The 17,745-nt window shown below is 38.6% G+C and overlaps 1 protein-coding gene and 1 pseudogene across 1 annotated transcript; both read left to right on the plus strand.

The window, feature by feature from the left end:
- OR51H11P (olfactory receptor family 51 subfamily H member 11, pseudogene) lies at nt 4,419–5,362 on the plus strand (annotated as a pseudogene).
- On the plus strand, nt 11,975–12,979 carry OR51T5 (olfactory receptor family 51 subfamily T member 5). Its single transcript, XM_002693319.5, has one exon. The coding sequence runs from the start codon at nt 11,996–11,998 to the stop codon at nt 12,977–12,979; it is 984 nt and encodes a 327-aa protein (XP_002693365.3). The 5' UTR covers nt 11,975–11,995.
- Nucleotides 12,980–17,745: the final 4,766 nt, after the last annotated feature.

Consider the following 17,745-nt stretch of genomic DNA (forward strand, 5'->3'; position numbering starts at 1 on the left):
TTAGGTGGAGAGTGTGTCATTTTACCAAAGGCCAATTAGAGAAGTAACAAGATCCCCCAAAATTTTGCCCTTCCCTCCTAAGTTCCAGCTCAAGGCCAATAGCAAATACATTTCTTCTCAAAGTGAAAGACTGGTCTATGGTTCCTCAGAAGACAAATCCAAGGGACCAGAGCTCTGTTTCAGCCTGCAGCTCAGACACTTTAAGAGTATAGATTTCTCAGTCAGTCTTTCTGGGAATAGTTCTTCTCCCTGTCTGCCTGGCTGGTAAAGAAGACTGAATGCTACTTCAGTGTTCTTCAATGTTGTGAGTAGAAAAGGGAAAAATCTCATTTCCTACTTCTCCTCCACCTCCCCACGTACTCTTCTTAAGCCATAAAGTTTCTGTCCTTTTGCTGTGAGGGAAGTTTACGTTTGATCTTCTCCATTGTCTGTCACTAGTACTGATGGAGACAGAGTTAATCTGAGTCCAGCCGAGGACACATAGGTGAACAAGGTGAACGTACTGACCCGTCTGTAAAGCTTGTTTTTATTCAACCCAGGCACACATTCTACTCCTCTTTCTGATCTTGTTTTTCATGCATTCTTTGCTAAGGGTCTTGGAAGACAAAAAAAAAAAAAATCTCATTTTGAGCCTCTGATTTTTGTGACTTGTCTAGAACGTAGTAGGCATTCAACAAAGTCATTTATCAGTAAATTAGTTAAACATGAAAGCTTTCCTGGGTTCATCAGATCTTAAGGAATTGACAGGCTTATATGCAAACCTCATCTTGAATTTTGGATGGGCTGTGTTAATCTCTGGGATGAATCTCCTCAGACGGTCAGTGCAGTGTTTGTTCTGTACTCCTAGTCCCTCAGAATCAATGTTCTTTATTCCTCTCTTCCTCTTACTGACTTTCACTACCTATGATTTCTACTAGTGTATTATCCCTTCATCTCTATTTTACCTAGGATCTGCTTCCAATAAATTCTTCACAATAAGCATCCATGTCACTGAGCACATATCAGTAGAGTTCATGATCTTGAGCACTGCAACAGTCACTGCATGCAAGCCACTGATATTGAGTGATGGAATAAATTCACTGATGGATACAAAGATTTAGATAATATAGAATTTGATTAAAATATATGAGTAACATATAGATAGGTAGATATATCTATCAGTGTGTAAATAAATTCCATAGCCTATTGATATTTTTGAGATTAATTTTCACAGTTAGCCAAATATGACAAAGTTCAGAGAAAAAAAGATGCTCATTAATTATAGCTAAATTTTGAGTGTTAATTTGTCTGGTGCTTAACAAAATGCCCAATATCCCCAGTGAATACTCTTGTAACTATCCCACTCATTTTTAAAAGGTGAGGAATAAATCACAGAGATTCTTAAGTAACTTGTCTAAGGAAATAGAACTATGATTCAAACACAGGTGGTTTCTCTCCAGAATCTTCGGTTTTAGTGGTACTTTCCTATTTAATTCCCCCCAAAAAAGAGACAAAGACAGAGAGATAGGTAAAGAGAGGCAGAGGTTATGCAGTATGAAAGACTCTTAAATCCACTTGGAGCTAAGATTTGGCAAGAGGTCAGCTAGAATGTTGGTATTCTCTAAATTTGCAGTCTGCATCGCTAATTTTTCAAATCTTAATAGAATTTTTTGGAATGATGAAAACATTCTACATCTGTACTTTCCAAATACAGCACTCACTGGCAACATGTAGCTACTGAATGCTTGAAACACAGCGAGGGCAACTAAGGTACTGATGATGTAATTAGCTTAATTAATATAAAGAAAAATGGGCATAGGTATCTAGTGGCTCGGAGAAGGCAATGGCACCCCACTCCAGTACTCTTGCCTGGAAAATCACATGGACAGAGGAACCTAGTAGGCTGTAGTCCATGGGGTCGCTAAGAGTCGGACACGACTGAGCGACTTCACTTTCACTTTTCACTTTCATGCATTGGAGAAGGAAATGGCAACCCACTCCAGTTTTCTTGCCTGGAGAATCCCAGGGACGGGGGAGCCTGGTAGGCTACCATCTCTGGGGTCACACAGAGTCAGACATGACTGAAGTGACTTAGCATAGCATAGCATCTAGTGGCTACCAGAGTGGACAGTGCAGCACTAAGCTATCGACTCTCAAGAAACTTGGAGCAACTCTTTCCTGTCTGCATTTATTCCCAAGCATCCAGAGTTTTCTGCCTTTTGTGTCCAACCCTGGACTTTTTCTAGTGACTTTGCTCTTTCTGTGACTCGGCCTTTTGTTCCATTTTCTTTAATATGGATCCTGAGATGGGCTTCAATAACATGTGAATTCACTTAATTTCCAAGCAGAATTTTGCTTGTATTCATGTTTGTGTATATATGAACACTTTTATTTTAGAAACTCATTATGAGATGCTCAGTAAGGATCATAACACACGGTTACAAGCCATTATAGCACTGTTTTTTCCTTCAATCCTGAATTCTTATCATTTGTGGCTAGACTGATCCCTCAAAAGTGATGTATCAGCTGTGCATTTTGATACATCTTCTAAAGATAACAAGCAATTGAAATAGAAGATATTTAATTGTATGACACCAAGATTTTAATACTGATCTTTGTTACTGCAACTGTTAGGCACTAACATCTAGAATGATTTATAAGTTCATCTAGGTCTTACTCAGAATTACAATAGGAAATAGAGCTGCTGGAAACTCAAGGAGATTACTAAAGTAGCTGCACAGTACTAGGAATGCATAGAATGAGAGATCTCTATGAAGGAACAGAAAAACTAAGTCCAATTGTGTTCTCAACACCAAGGCCAATGACTTCATCAATGTGAGTAATGTTTGAATCTGTCTTTTGGGAGATTCTCCAGAGATGGATTTCACCTGACTGGATCAGTTGTTAGTTGTAAATCTCATCGCAAGTTCTATCTGGCATTCTGTTCTTTCAGGTGTAACACAGAAATGGATCTCAGAATTCTTTTCCGGGTATACCTTAGGACAAAGAAGTCTAATTTCCATGGTGCACTGGGATGATCCAGAGGGATGGTACGGGGAGGGAGGATGGAGGAGGGTTCAGGATGGGGAACACATGTACACCCGTGGCTGATTCATGTTGATGTGTGGTAAAACCAATACAATATTGTAAAGTAATTAACCTCCAATTAAAATAAATACATTTATATTAAAAAATAATTTCCATGAAGAAAAAGGACAGGGTCTGAATAAATGAGACTGAATGGGAAGATTGAGAATATTTCTGAAAAGGGGTTAAAGCAACTCTCCTCTGGCTTCTCTGGATATTAGTTTTCTTCTTCTCCCACGACAAATTACCATGAATGTAGTGACTCAGCATACATATATTTATTACCTTACAGTTCTGCATGTCAGAGAACCGCACGGTTCTCACCGGGCTAAAATCAAGGTCTCACCAAGTCTGCATTCCTTTCAGAGGACTCCAGGGAAAATTCTACTCCCTTGCCTTTTCCAGCATCTAGGGGCTACTCACATTCCTTGGCTCTTGGTCCCCCTCTTTCATTTTCACAAGTCCTGATGAGTCTTTCTCAAGTTGATGTCTCTCTGGTTTTCTGCAGCTGGGGAATTTTCTTCACTTTTGAGGATTCATATGATCAGATTTGACCTGTCTGGGTAATCCAGGATGAACTTCCATCTGAAGCCGTTAACTTTAATGACATCTTCAAAGTTTCTTTTGCCATGCAAGACATTTTGTTCACAGGTTTCAATAATTAGGAGGTGAACATCCTTAGAGACTGTTATTTTGTCTATCATAGTGGGTCCTTATAAAATTCCGAGGAAAGCCAAATAATTCCTTCCTTCATCACCTGCTGTAATCTCAGGTCCTTTTAGTACCCATATACTACCAGGAATGCAGATAGTCAGAAGTTTAGTCCTTGAAGACTATCTTTCTTATTCTGTCCCACGTCATGCAAGTGGAAAACTTGAGTCTCAATGAGGAATTTGTCTAAATCACAACAATTTAAGATTATAATTAAGATACATACAGGTCTTCATATATGTGTTCATAAACACTCCTTATGTCTTGTTTGTGCCTGATAATATTTCTTTTCTGGTTATTTGCATCAGTTTTTATGACCCAGATAAATGTACAGCATCATGTTTTCCTTAGGAAGGAGGCAAGCAACTACTCCATATTTCTAGGTGAATTGTATTCCAATTAGCTTAGGTGTTGATTAAAGTTTTTTGTTGTTGTTCTCCTAGGTAATTTAGCATATGGTGGTCAGTAATAGAATTGCTTCATGGGGGTGGGGATATCAGTTTCTGTATCAGACGGCAAACATAAAATATTTGTCACTGCCTCTCATGGTTACCATCTCAAAACATTGTCAGTGATTCGAATTGAAGCTGATAGGCTTAATGAGTTTTTCTCTTTTTGCCTAGTCAAACCTTTGATCCACAATGCTGTCATTCAACCAAACTATTAATAACCATCAGACCTTCACCCTTACTGGGATTCCAGGAATGCCAGAGAAGGACTTCTGGTTGGCCCTGTCCCTCTGTCTTCTTTACAGTTTCACATTCCTGGGTAATGTCACCATCCTAGCTGTCATCAAAGTAGAACAACATCTCCATGAGCCCATGTATTATTTTCTGGCAATGCTAGTTGCCACTGATGTCAACCTTTCATTGTCTTTCATGCCCACCATGATCAGTGTTCACTGGCTCAGCTGGTGCTCAGTAACCCTTGATGTCTGCGTCACTGAAATGTTCTTCATCCACACCTTTGGGGGAGGGGAATCAGGTGTCTTGGTGGCCATGGCCTCTGATGGCTTTATGACTATTTGCTTTCCTTTGCACTATGCTACCATTCTCCCTCATGGAGTCATTGGCAGGATTGGAGCAGCAGTCCTGCTGTGGAGTGTGGGGACTGTGCTCCCTGTGCCTTCCCTCATCAAAAGATTACTTTCTGCCACTCCAACACCCTCTCCCATGCGTAGTGCCTCCATCAGGATGCCATAAGGCTTGCCTGTGCTAACACCTGTGTCAACAGCATCTATGGCTTCCTGGGGATGATCTTCATCATTATGCTAGATGCCTTGATCCTCTTGGCCTCTTTCTTTCTAATCTTCTAGGCAGTATTGGGCATTGCTTCCTGGGAAGAGAGACTCAAGGCTCTCAATACCTGCCTCTCTCATATCTGTGCCGTGCTGCTCTTCTATGTACCTCTCATTGGCATGACTGTGATTCACTGCTTTGGGAAGCATTTGTCACCAATGGTACACACAGTCATGGCCAGTACCTACCTGCCTCCTGTGCTCAGTCTGATTGTATACAGTGTTAGGACCAAGCAGATCCGTCAGTGGATTGTCCAAGTGTTCCGTGGGGGCAGGGTGGGCTCTTAGGACTTTTGTGCAAACACAATCAAGTCAGAAAAGAGGATCAAGTACAGCACTGTCCAATAGGAATTCCTGCAGTGATGTTAAATGTTCTAAATCTCTGTTGTTAATATAGTAACCACTAGCCACACATGGCTATTGAGCACCTGATACTTAGCTAGTGCAACCAAGGAACTGAATTTTTAAATTATATTCAATTCTAATAAATTGAAATGAAGATTTAAATAGTCACATGTGTGAGAAGCACCTAATAGGGTTTTTTTTTAATTTTATTTTATTTTTAAACTTTACATAATTGTATTAGTTTTGCCAAATATCAAAATGAATCCGCCACAGGTATACATGTGTTCCCCATTCTGAACCCTCCTCCCTCCTCCCTCCCCATACCATCCCTCTGGGTCGTCCCAGTGCACTAGGTTTTTATATGCCATTGCATAGCAGTTTTGATGAAAGCAAAAGTTTAACTTGATACAAATATGAATGTTTCTTTCTCAAAATGGTGTATAGCAACTTTTCAATTTTATATACAATAAAATTTATTGGTTTTGGTATATAGTTCTATTAAGTTTTCACAGATGCATAGCCATGCAACCACCACTGATACCTAGATACAGAAAAATTATATCACTCTCTCAAATTATCTCATGCTGCCCCTTTAGTCAACCCCTCTATCTATGCCCAACCCTGAGAAGCTCTAATTTGTTTCCATGCATATAATTCTTGTTTTTCCAGAATGCCATGGGCCCTTCAGCACATAATCTTCCACATCTGGCTTCATAGTGTAATGCATTTGAGATTCACTCATGTTGTTGTGGGTCTTTGTAGTTTATTTCTCTTTATTGCTGACTAGTATTCCATTGCATGCCAATCTTTAACAACTTATTTAAGAAAAATTCTCAGATTGTTTTTGCTCCATTGCAAACATGCTGACATATATTGTTGAATATAGGATATGTCTTCTTTTGTCTTTAGTGTTTATTTATATGTTCTGTAAATATATTCATAAAATAGTGTAGGCATATACAATGGGTTGGAAGCAGGAGAGAAATATATTAAAAATAAAATAGCAAGTAAAAAGTATGATGAATTCAGTGAGCTAGAATAATAGGGAACTCTGTATAAATTTTTGATATAAATTTCAACTTTATTTCTGTCCAGAAGACTTTTCTGACATGCCCTTTATTATGTTAGAGTTTCTCACAGTATATATGCTCTAATTACCTAATAGCATTGTGTCCCTGCTATTCTACATACTTCATAAGAACCATACCATGAGAGACCCTTTTTATACTACATCTGTCTATCTCAAGTATGTACTTAATATAGTTCATAAGATATGTCCTTTGTGAATTAATGAATGAGTGAAAACTCTATTTTATTAAGATTGATTTCATGCTGCCTAACTTCTCTGTCTCATTTAATTTTAGTAACTCTCATTTGAAATTTCCAGTTACTCATTTTTGCTGAGAAGAGCCAGTGGGAAAGGATGGTATTTACATATAAATCTAAACATTACTTGCTGTATAAAAAGTTTATGCTATAACTTAATCTCTCTAGATATACATTGGGATGGTATCTCCATCTTTGCCCAGTGCATCTGGCTATGATATAATGAGACATGGTTGGAAAAATGTTTCAAGAAGGATTAAAAAGTCAAGAATGATTAGATATGGTGCACACATGCTAAGTCGCTTCAGTTGTGTCTCACTCTTAGGGACCCTATGGACTGTAGCCCACAAGGCTCCACTGTCCATGGATTGTCCAGGCAACAAGTGGGTTGCCAAGCCCTCTTACAGGGCACCTTCCTGACTCAAGGATCGAACCCATGTCTCTTAAGTATCCTCCATTGTCACGTGGGTTCTTTACCACTAGCACCACCTGGGAAGCCCGTTAGATATGGTAAGATTTATTAATTTACTGCCTACTATGGAAAGACAGATTCTTGTCAAAATGAGGCTAAAATGAACTATAAGCACATAGTTGAGAATCAAGCAATCTATAGAATGGATAGAACAAGAACCATGTATTACAATCACATTTTCTGAAATGTCAGTGGAAGCGGTTGACCAGAGAAGACAGTATAACATATTGTTTAAGATTAACAGCTTTAGAGTAAGATAGACATGGGTGAATACCGGTTCTGTAACTAGCTAACTTTTATAGTTATTCAAAACCTCTTTGAGTTTCAATTTCATCAACTGTGGAATAATGAAGAATAATACTTGACCCATAAGCAAGATAATAAATAAATACAACAATGTGTTTCAAGTGTTAGCATTATTTTTGGCAAGTGTTATGAGCTCATCAAATTCTAGTTTAATTATGCCTAGAATGGTAGGTGGGCTGCAGATGTGATTCAGATAATAAGATGGCTTCTTAGAAAGGGATCCTGAGTAAGAGGAGGAACACAGGAATGACAAGGAGGACAACAAGATTTGTTAGAAAGAGTACACACTGGAGCTGAGAACATAGGGATTACTCTCTCTGCACTCTCCTGAGCCTGCTCTGACATCAGGGAGCATCCCGGGCTAAGAATCTGTAGCCTAAGGCAGGGTGAAGAGGAATGGTTGCAGTTTTCTGACTCAGGCAGGCAGATTTTGAAGACACCCATTACTGTCAGCCCCCAGGGCCAGGGCTGTGCTTACAGCCCCTGATATATGGAATTTGCCTGGGCCTGGGAGCAGGGTTGGAAGCATGTCAGGGAGATGTGTCTGAGCTGTTGGAGAGAAACATAGTCTTATGGGCGCCATAACTCTTGATCCAACCAGCAGCCCTCTGTTGCCTGGTGACTCTACTAATCTTCCTATAAAGCCCCCACTATTGGGAGCTGGCTTAGTCCCTGCTCCCTGGTGGGACTTAAGAGAAGTTGGTGCTATACCCTGATGACTTGAGCAGGTAAGAATACATTAGTGGGTTGGAACAGAAGGGAAGGGATTAAAAAGTGAGAAATGCTAGGAGAAAGAGGGAAAGAGAAGATCAGTGAAGTGATGGAAACTATAAAATAAGGTAGGATGAAGAAACAGAGGGGTGTGATGGAGCCTTGAAGAAATTGCGACAGGAAAATGAAGGACATGAGGGAATGGGAGGAAGGAAGAGAAAAAGGGATAGAACTCATAACTCTCTGCCTGTGGTCACGATCATTTAGAAATCAGTCAACAATAATTAAAGATTTGTGTTATTCCATATCCTCATTTATGTAGCTGGCACTAAGAGAAGAAAATCAGGCATTTCCAAACCTCACACTCGAAAGGTTTAAGTGTGAGTTTAAGAAACTCACACTCGAGGCAAAAAAAGGAGATGGTGCTTGCATATGTAACTTACCGATCGATATCAACCATACCTCATTATTGAGTCAAATGTAAGATCCAACCATAAAGTGGTACAGAGAAGTGGAGGCGAAGTTTCAGGTTAATATGGCCTGGGTCTGTCGTGACAGGGTTCCAGATTGTGGAAAGAATAGATTTCAGTGTCGAGAAATGAATGGAAAAAGGTGGGGATTGATCTATACTTTACTCATGCCAGTAAGCAGTGATGCTGTCCTTTGGATCACTACATTATTTAGTTGGGTGGATCTTATCCAAGTCATTGAATCTAGCTTTCTGTAAATGAATTGATAGATGTTACCTTCTGCCTGACCTGTCAGGTCGACAACTGGTGCTATAAAGCACTACCTACTCTGCTCGTTAGTAGGTAGTAGGGAGAAAATCTTGACAAAACTAGGCACTGAGCTTTGTCCTATAACTTGTTCCAGAGTGCATGGGCTTATGTGAGCTGGAGAGAAAGGCTTCTCCTTCCTCCATATCCCTATCCCATTGGAAACAATTTTTCCAGTAGCATCATGAACTGAAATGAATCTCCTTTCCTCCTAACCCCTCATATCATCCCATATTATCTTTTTATCCTTTATGAGGTATATTTCAAATAAGAGAAGATAATTGATGTCTGATTTTTGGTCATCTTTTGATAACATTCGCATTCTAAAACTCCTCTCTACATCCACGAGCACATGGAGGTATACACAATACAAATATATGTGGACATCCATGCATATTTTTATACTGATTGACTCCACAAATATTCTTTAAATAAGCCATAAAGACATTGTTCTGTGTTTTACTTATTTCTCATCTCTATACTTCCTCTAAGTCACATACTAGTATATAATAGAAACTGTTCCTTCATTTTTAAGGAAGAATATCACAGTGTTCAACTGTTTAACTTCTCTCATAAGCATGGTTTCTCGAATGGTCTATGGTTTAATAAAAAATGGTTTAATGGATTTTGCAGTTAGTAAATTTGGCTTTGAATTTTGAATGTGTATGTACAATTTTACCTTGTCAGTTTTAATTCCTTTCTCTAAAATAGAAGAATAAACATCTGTATCAATTTTTCCTGGTATTATATAAAATTACATATAAATTGGCTAGCAAATGGTGACACATATAAAAGACGTTAATTCTTTTCCTTTTCTCTTAACTTACCCTCCTTCTTCTCCCAATCAATAAGAGGATAATTACTTTCCTTATGCTCCCCATATCTACGGAAACAATTTGCCCTCAAAACTTCCAGTCTCAATTTGTATTTCTCTCATCTAGTCTTTATCTACCTCTCTGTTATCTATCTATCCACCTGTTAATACATCTAATAAAAACTAGTTTATCTGAACTTTTATCACCATGCTTTGTCTCTGGAGAAAATATAAAGATGAACACATATGTTTTATATCCAGAGAGCCAGAATTTTAGAGGAAGAAAGAAATGTGATCAACCAATAGAATACTAATGTAATAAAAAAGCATGTGTAAAGCACTGTTGAAAGACAGTCAGTAGATCGAGCCCCTTTATTGCAGAGAGATTCCAGGATGGTTATCACAGAAAAGGAATTCACTTTTAGTATCTTTGCTTATCAAATTGAAAAGAAGTTGTCACTAGTCTTCCTGATTCTTTGTGTTTTATTCTCAATCAACTACAATATAACAATACGAAATATTATAGCAGAAAAAGCAATTAATTTTTTCCTTTGGTGTAACAAGTAATTTTATCTGTAACCATCTAGAGTAGATTGAAGGATGGGAAGAAAATAACCAGCAATCCCTCATTTATCTTTATAAAACAACTGGAAGGATCTGTTACTCACAAATTCTTTGTATCTATTCTGTCACTGGGGCAGAAAGCCTAGACTAGTGAAAAATAAGAGTAAGAATATTATGATTGGCTGTATCTACACAATGGTTAGGCTAGGAATATCATTCCTTTTTGTTTTTTCTTGATAACTAAATGTCCCAAGTGAAAAATTAAAATGAGCAATGACATTAGAGCTTATTGAAACAGTCCTAAATAGAATTGCAATGCTTGTCTTAAATATCAATTACAGATTCTGCCTCCCTTCTGACATCATCTGTGTGTGTGTGTGTGTGTGTGTGTGTGTGCAGCTATTATTCTATGGGCTTTCTCACTCAGCGAACTACCTGATATTCCAGTTTATGATAGCACCTCATCCTGTCTGTCTCTGAGTGTCTCTCTTTAAGCTCTTAGTCCCTACTCCCATTCCATTAATGCTTTTTACAGTCATTCATTTCATTTTGTTGAGGGCCTCTCACATTTTTTTAATACAAGTATTTTGTCTAGCCTTACCCACTATCCCTAGATTAGGATTCTTGAAATCATGTATTCTAGAATATGATTTGAAATTTTTCACAGGATTCATTAGGGCAATCTACTCACAGTGAGTTGGTTACAAGTTACATGTTAGAGACCTATGGGAAGGAGTAGAAAGAAGTACTAAAGTGTAAGATTGGAGAAAAGGAAGACAAGGTCTTTTTATTTCAATAGACCAGGAATAGGATTCAGAGAAACAGAATTAGAGCACAGATGATGTGGAGTAGAGGAGAGAGGAATTAAGGAAGCTACTCCATTAAAGGAAAAGAAATAAAGAAGCTCTGATACCTAAAGGACATTTCTAATAGAGTCCACTAGGAAAGAATGGCTAATAACTCAGGTACAAGGATATTTCTGGATATAAAATCCTAGCTCATCTTCCAGCAAGAGCATTATGAAGTATGCTTTCACAGATGCCCTTAAGAAGTGCCCTTAAGCACTTCTCCATTATTTCTATAACAACTTATATAGCTTGGAGACTTTTTTTCTTGAGTGCACCACACAGCATGTGGGATCTTAGCTCCCCAACCAGGAATGGAACCCATTGTTCCTGCAGCAGAAGCTCATAGTCTTACCAGCTGGACCACCAGAGAAGTCCCAGCTTGGAGATTTAATACTAAGACCCAACAGTTGTAATCACAGTTGCTGTTTTGTTGGTGTGTGTGCATGTGTGTGACATGTCTATAAGTATTTCCTACTTCAAGTCAGGGCTGGTCTGGGATATAGGGTGGGATGAACCTAGAGAGACTGATGGTTTTAATTGGGAGATGGTAGAGAAAGAAAAACAGGGCCAAGTCTGATAAGAAAAATTTAAGATACTGTAGAATTATGTGATAGGTATCATGATTAAATTAGAGGTTTTGAATACAGAGACAAGTGTAATTTGGGAAGAGTTTATAGAAGAGTTAGTGCTTGAAAAAGGATCAATATGACAGATACTATTATTGTTATCTCTTTTTTCAGGGCATGTCCTCAACCCACCATGATGATTTTCAATAATACCACATCCTCCCCTTCAACCTTCCTCCTCACTGCATTCCCTGGGCTGGAACTCGCTCATGTCTGGATCTCCATCCCTGTCTGCTGTCTCTACATCATTGCTCTCTTGGGAAATACTATGATCCTGTTTGTCATCTTTGTTAAGCAGCGTCTCCACAAGCCCATGTACTATTTCCTCTTTATGCTGTCAGCTGCTGATTTGTGTCTGACCATCACGACCCTCCCCACTGTGCTTGGGGTTCTCTGGTTTCATGCCCGGGAAATCAGCTTTAAAGCTTGCCTCATTCAAATGTTCTTTGTACATGCTTTCTCCTTCCTGGAGTCCTCAGTGCTGGCAATTATGGCTTTTGACCGCTTCATGGCTATCTGTAACCCACTGAAATATGCCACTGTCCTCAAAGACATGATGATCATGGTGATCGGACTATTCATTTGCGTACGACAACTAATTTTCATCTTTCCCATGCTTCTAGCCTTGAAGACTGTATCTTTCCAGGAAAGAAAGGAGCTTTCCCATCCATTTTGTTACCACCCAGATATAATCAGAGATACATATTCCAACCCCTGGATCAACAGCTTTTTGGGCTTGTTTCTTCAGCTCTACATGACTGGTACTGACTTAATGTTCATTCTTGTCTCCTATGTCCTGATAATCCGTGCTGTCCTGAGCATCATGACCCCCAAGAAGCAAAAGAAAGCTCTCAACACTTGTGTGTGTCACATCTGTGCTGTCACTATTTTCTATGTGCCAATGATCAGCCTGTCCTTTACACATCGCCTCCTTAGCTCTACTCCGAGGGTGATCTGTAGTATTTTGGCCAATGTGTATTTGCTCTTACCACCTGTAGTGAACCCTATCATTTACAGCTTGAAGACCAGGACGATCCGCCAGGCTATGCTCCAGCTACTTCAAACTAAAGGTTCATGGAGCCGTAATGTGAGGGGTCTTAGAGGATCATGGGACTGAAGGGGAGAAATTGTCAGTACATAAAGTATATTTAAGTAAGAGAGGGATTTATATCCATGTCATCCTCAGGCACTGTAGTTACTAAGACAATTTCAGTAAAATTATAGGAGTAGGAAGATGAGAATCCCCTAAATTTATCAAAGAGTTCAAACAAATAAACAATATTCAAAACCAAAATAATTGTGTATTAGTCCCTCAAACATTTGGGGCTTCCCTGGTAGCTCAGTTGGTAAAGAATCTGCCTGCAGTGTGGGAGACCTAGGTTTGATCCCTGGGTTAGAAAGATCCCTTGGAGGAGGGCATGGCAACCCACTCCAGTATTATTTCCTGGAGAATCCCCACGGACAGAGGAGCCTGGCGGGCTAGAGTCCATGGGGTGGCAAAGAGTCAGACATGACTGAGTGACTAAGCACAGCACAGCACAGCCTTCAAACATTTAAAACCACTATGTGGACTTTTGTGCATATTAAAAGCACAGAAAGACTAAACACACACAGAGTGAAGTCATCTTCATCCATTCAGTCAAACAATTTAATTATCTGCTTAAAAATGATAATTCTAAGGACCAAAATAAATGACAATAATTTTATTTTTCACTCACTGAACAAAACCATTTATTTCTGTGGTCAAATTTCCCAGTGGTAATTGAAGATTTTTGGTTGAGCTGGTAAACAGAAGAGTTACATGTGTGTGCAAAGGTTCACACATAGAAATTTGTAATTTAAACCTAGGTAATTATTGTACACTGGCTTCATTTCCTAAATCACCTCCAGAGACCACTGCCTCCTTCTGGATACATGCCCTGAATTTCTCATTTTGTTTTTTCCCTTTAATCTTTTTCCTCCTTAACAAAAATGAAACTTTCCAAGTTCTGATTTGTTACAACCCCAATGAGTGCAATTTATAAAATCACACATTGCCTTTTATTATTTTCCCACTGCCTTGACAGTTTAATATAGTTCTGATTCTGATTCTATGCCCCTCTTCAGTATCTACTGTACCTCAGGACTGAAACTTCTCTCTATTCACTTTGGTTTCTTGAGTTGTTAATTTTCTCCCTAACTGTTAGGCTCCTTGACCTTTTTGTGTACTTGTTACCATAGAAGTGCACAGTGGTTTTGATACTTTTTGATATGACACATGTGGGTTACCTCTATTAACAATATTTATTTTGTGAAAAAGTAAAGGAGCAAGGCTGTATATTGTCACCCTGCTTAGTTAACTTCTATGCAGAGTACATCATGAGAAACGCTGGGCTGGAAGAAGCACAAGCTGGAATCAAGATTGCCAGAAGAAATATCAATAACCTCAGATATACAGATTGCACCACCCTTATGGCAGAGAGGTAAGAAGAACTAAAGAGCCTCTTGATGAAAATGAAAGAGGAGAGTGAAAAAGTTGGCTTAAAGCTCAACATTCAGAAAACTAAGATCATGGCATCTGGTCCCATCACGTCATGGGAAATAGATGGGGAAACAGTGGAAACAGTGTCAGACTTTATTGTGGGGGGCTCCAAAATCACTGCAGATGGTGACTGCAGCCATGAAATTAAAAGATGCTTACTCCTTGGAAGGGAAGTTAGGACCAACCTAGATAGCATATTGAAAAGCAGAGACATTACTTTGCCAACAAAGGTCCGTCTAGTCAGGGCTATGGTTTTTCAGTAGTCATGTATGGATGTGAGAGTTGGACTGTGAAGAAAGCTGAGCACTGAAGAATTGGTGCTTTTGAACTGTGGTGTTGGAGAAGACTCTTGAGAGTCCCTTGGACTGCAAGAAGATCCAACCAGTCCATTGTAAGGGAGATCAATCCTGGGTGTTCTTTGGAAGGAATGATGCTAAAGCTGAAACTCCAATACTTTGGCCACCTCATGCGAAGAGTTGACTCATTGGAAAAGACTCTGATGCTGGGAGGGAATGAAGACAGGAGGAAAAGGGGACCACAGAGGATGAGATGGCTGGATGGCATCACCTACCTGATGGATGTGAGTCTGAGTCAACTCCGGGAGTTGGTGTTGGACAGGGAGGCCTGGCATGCTGCAATTCATGGGGTTGCAAAGAGTCGGACACGACTGTGCGACTGAACTGAATTGAACCTCAGTATAGAGTTGACAGGATATTGAGAGAATTCTCCCAACTTTTGTTTCACACAAAGGGTTATGAAATCTTAATTCCACTCAGAAATTCACGTGTAAGCTCAATGGACCAAACAGACACTCTGATCTAAGCCACTTATCTCCTCCCTCTAAGCCAGCTTCCTATTTCTAGTAGACAGGGAGTTGTTGTTTAATCTTAAGTTGTGTCTGACTCTTTGTGACTCCATGGACTGCAGCATGCCTGGCTCCTCTGAAGTCCCCTATCTCTCAGAGTTTGCTCAAATTCATGTCCATTGATTCAGTAATGTTATCTAATCATCTCACCGTCTGCCATCCCCTTCTCCTTTTACCTTCATTTCCCCCCATAATCAGGGTCTTTTTCAATGAGTCAGTTCTTTGCATCAGGTGGCCCAAGTATTGTAACTTCATGGATCACAGCGTTGTCCTGGTGATGGGGCTTGCATAACTCAATGAAGTTATGAGCCAGGCTGCACAGAGCCATCCAAGATGGACGGGTCCCAGTGAAGAGTTCTGACAACCCGTGGTCCACTGGAAAACAAAATAGCAACCCATTCTGGTATTCTTGCCTGGAAAACCAGACAGGGAACCCCACTCCCAAATTCTGGTATGTTTGCCTCAGCTTTCTGTTTAGCTCAAGCACTAACAACCCTGTAACTCTGCTTTGCCCAAACCCCAACCCGCTTTTCTCTAACCATAAGCAATGATATCCATGTATTGTTTATAGTAAATATTATCTGTATGATTTCCTTTTTATACAGAATATTAAGATTTTTTTTGATATCTCACTGGAATCACTTAAATGTCACACAAACGTGTATGCCTGAAGCCAGTATTTTACATGGAGAAAAATCAATGTATGAACATGCAGAAAGTAGTGCAAATGGAAATAACATTTGTTTTTTTAGACTCCAAGACCAGCATCACAGCAAAGAAGCTGTTTTGGCCTTGAGCATTTTGTGGGAAACCTTTATATTTCATCATACCACAATTCAGTATTTCAGATTTCAATGTTGCATCTTCATGTTGCTGCCAAATGTCTCTTTGGTTATAACCCCTTCAATGGGATAGAATATAACTATTATGTAAAAGTTCAATAGTCCCAAGGTATAGACATAAAATATCTATACCTCATCATAGAAAAAAAGGATTAATAATGGAAGAGATTTTTATTAGTCAGGCAGCCTATTAGTAAGCCCAGAATAAAAAAAAAAAAAAAAAAAACTTAAGGAAGGAGACTTAAGTAAGAGAATTTTGTGAATTTAGGTAAGAATTGTAGGAACGGGGTGAGGCAGAAAAACTGTCACAAAACTGGGCATGCTCTAGATGAAGTTACACAGTACTCTTTGAGGACTCCAGGGAATGATGTAAAATACCAAACAATGTTTTTCAATATTTATGTTTTTGAGTCCAGACATTACTCCGCCTAGAGAAGAAAGAGGGCTTGTATAGCAGCTATGAAAGGCTGGTGGAAATGAAGAACTATGAAACAAGAAAGAAAAATATTTTTCTTTAATGAGCATCACACTACAGCAGAGATTATTACTCTGAAACCGTCCTGTGGCAGAGCAGACAGCCCACACCACACCCTAAGCTAACCATCCAAACATTCCTTCACCAGTTCTCACCAATATCAATGGCTTTTTAATTGCTTCTTTGGAAGAGATTTCTAAGTTTTTTTTTCCTTTTTTTTTTTTTTTGTAGATCCGCAACACTTCACAATTCATATATTTAAAAACAACTCGAAAAATACATATATATATACATATTAAAAATTTTCATGTTTGATACCCAAATGCATTAGCAGCAAACAACCATGCTAATATGAACTGTTGTGAATATACTTATGGACATTATTTGTTTCAATTGTGTGAATACTAACACATTTCACTTCAGTAATATAACTGTGTTAGAATACAGGATAATGCCCCAAGTGTTACAGGGCCTTTCTAAAGTATAAAAAATTCTGAGTTCTGAACGTTTTAGGTGAGCAATTATAGAAATGTGTAATCGTTCTTCCAGTTTTATGATGGTCAGTATATAAAGCAGCCTGCTATATGTGTTAATCTTTCATTCCTCCGAAGGTACTTTTCATATTCAAGTCAAAATTCAATTGCTCAATACCAAAATTGCCTGCTCAGTGTTGAAACACTTTCATCAGTGTACTCTATAGTAGTTGCTATTAGTAGATGACTTTGCATTTTGGTGTTATTTCAAGCAATGCATTTAATATATTTGGGATTTTCTTAAAAAATTATAAATGTCATATATATGTATATTTATATATAATTAAACTTTTGTGAATGTGTTGGGAAATACAGAAAAGTATTTAAAAGATAACAAAAATCATTCACAATTCTACCATTGAGAAATATTATATGATCTATGACCTAAACTCTTTTTAATAAGCCAATGTAGTACACACACAACATATATTTATGAACCAGGGTAGTAGTGTATATTTCAACATATATTTCTACTTGTAGATTTGCCTGATGTTACTCACTATTCTCCATTAAATCATATTTTATATTAGATTAACTTCCTTTAGGAAGCTTTCCTCTGATTCTTCACTAAAAAAGGCAAACTGCAATTCTTTTATTTGTGCTTTCTTACATTCATGCTTAAACTTACCGTACTTTACTCAGTGAAT

Source organism: Bos taurus, chromosome 15, assembly GCF_002263795.3.
Source record: "Bos taurus isolate L1 Dominette 01449 registration number 42190680 breed Hereford chromosome 15, ARS-UCD2.0, whole genome shotgun sequence".
Lineage (NCBI taxonomy): Eukaryota > Metazoa > Chordata > Mammalia > Artiodactyla > Bovidae > Bos > Bos taurus.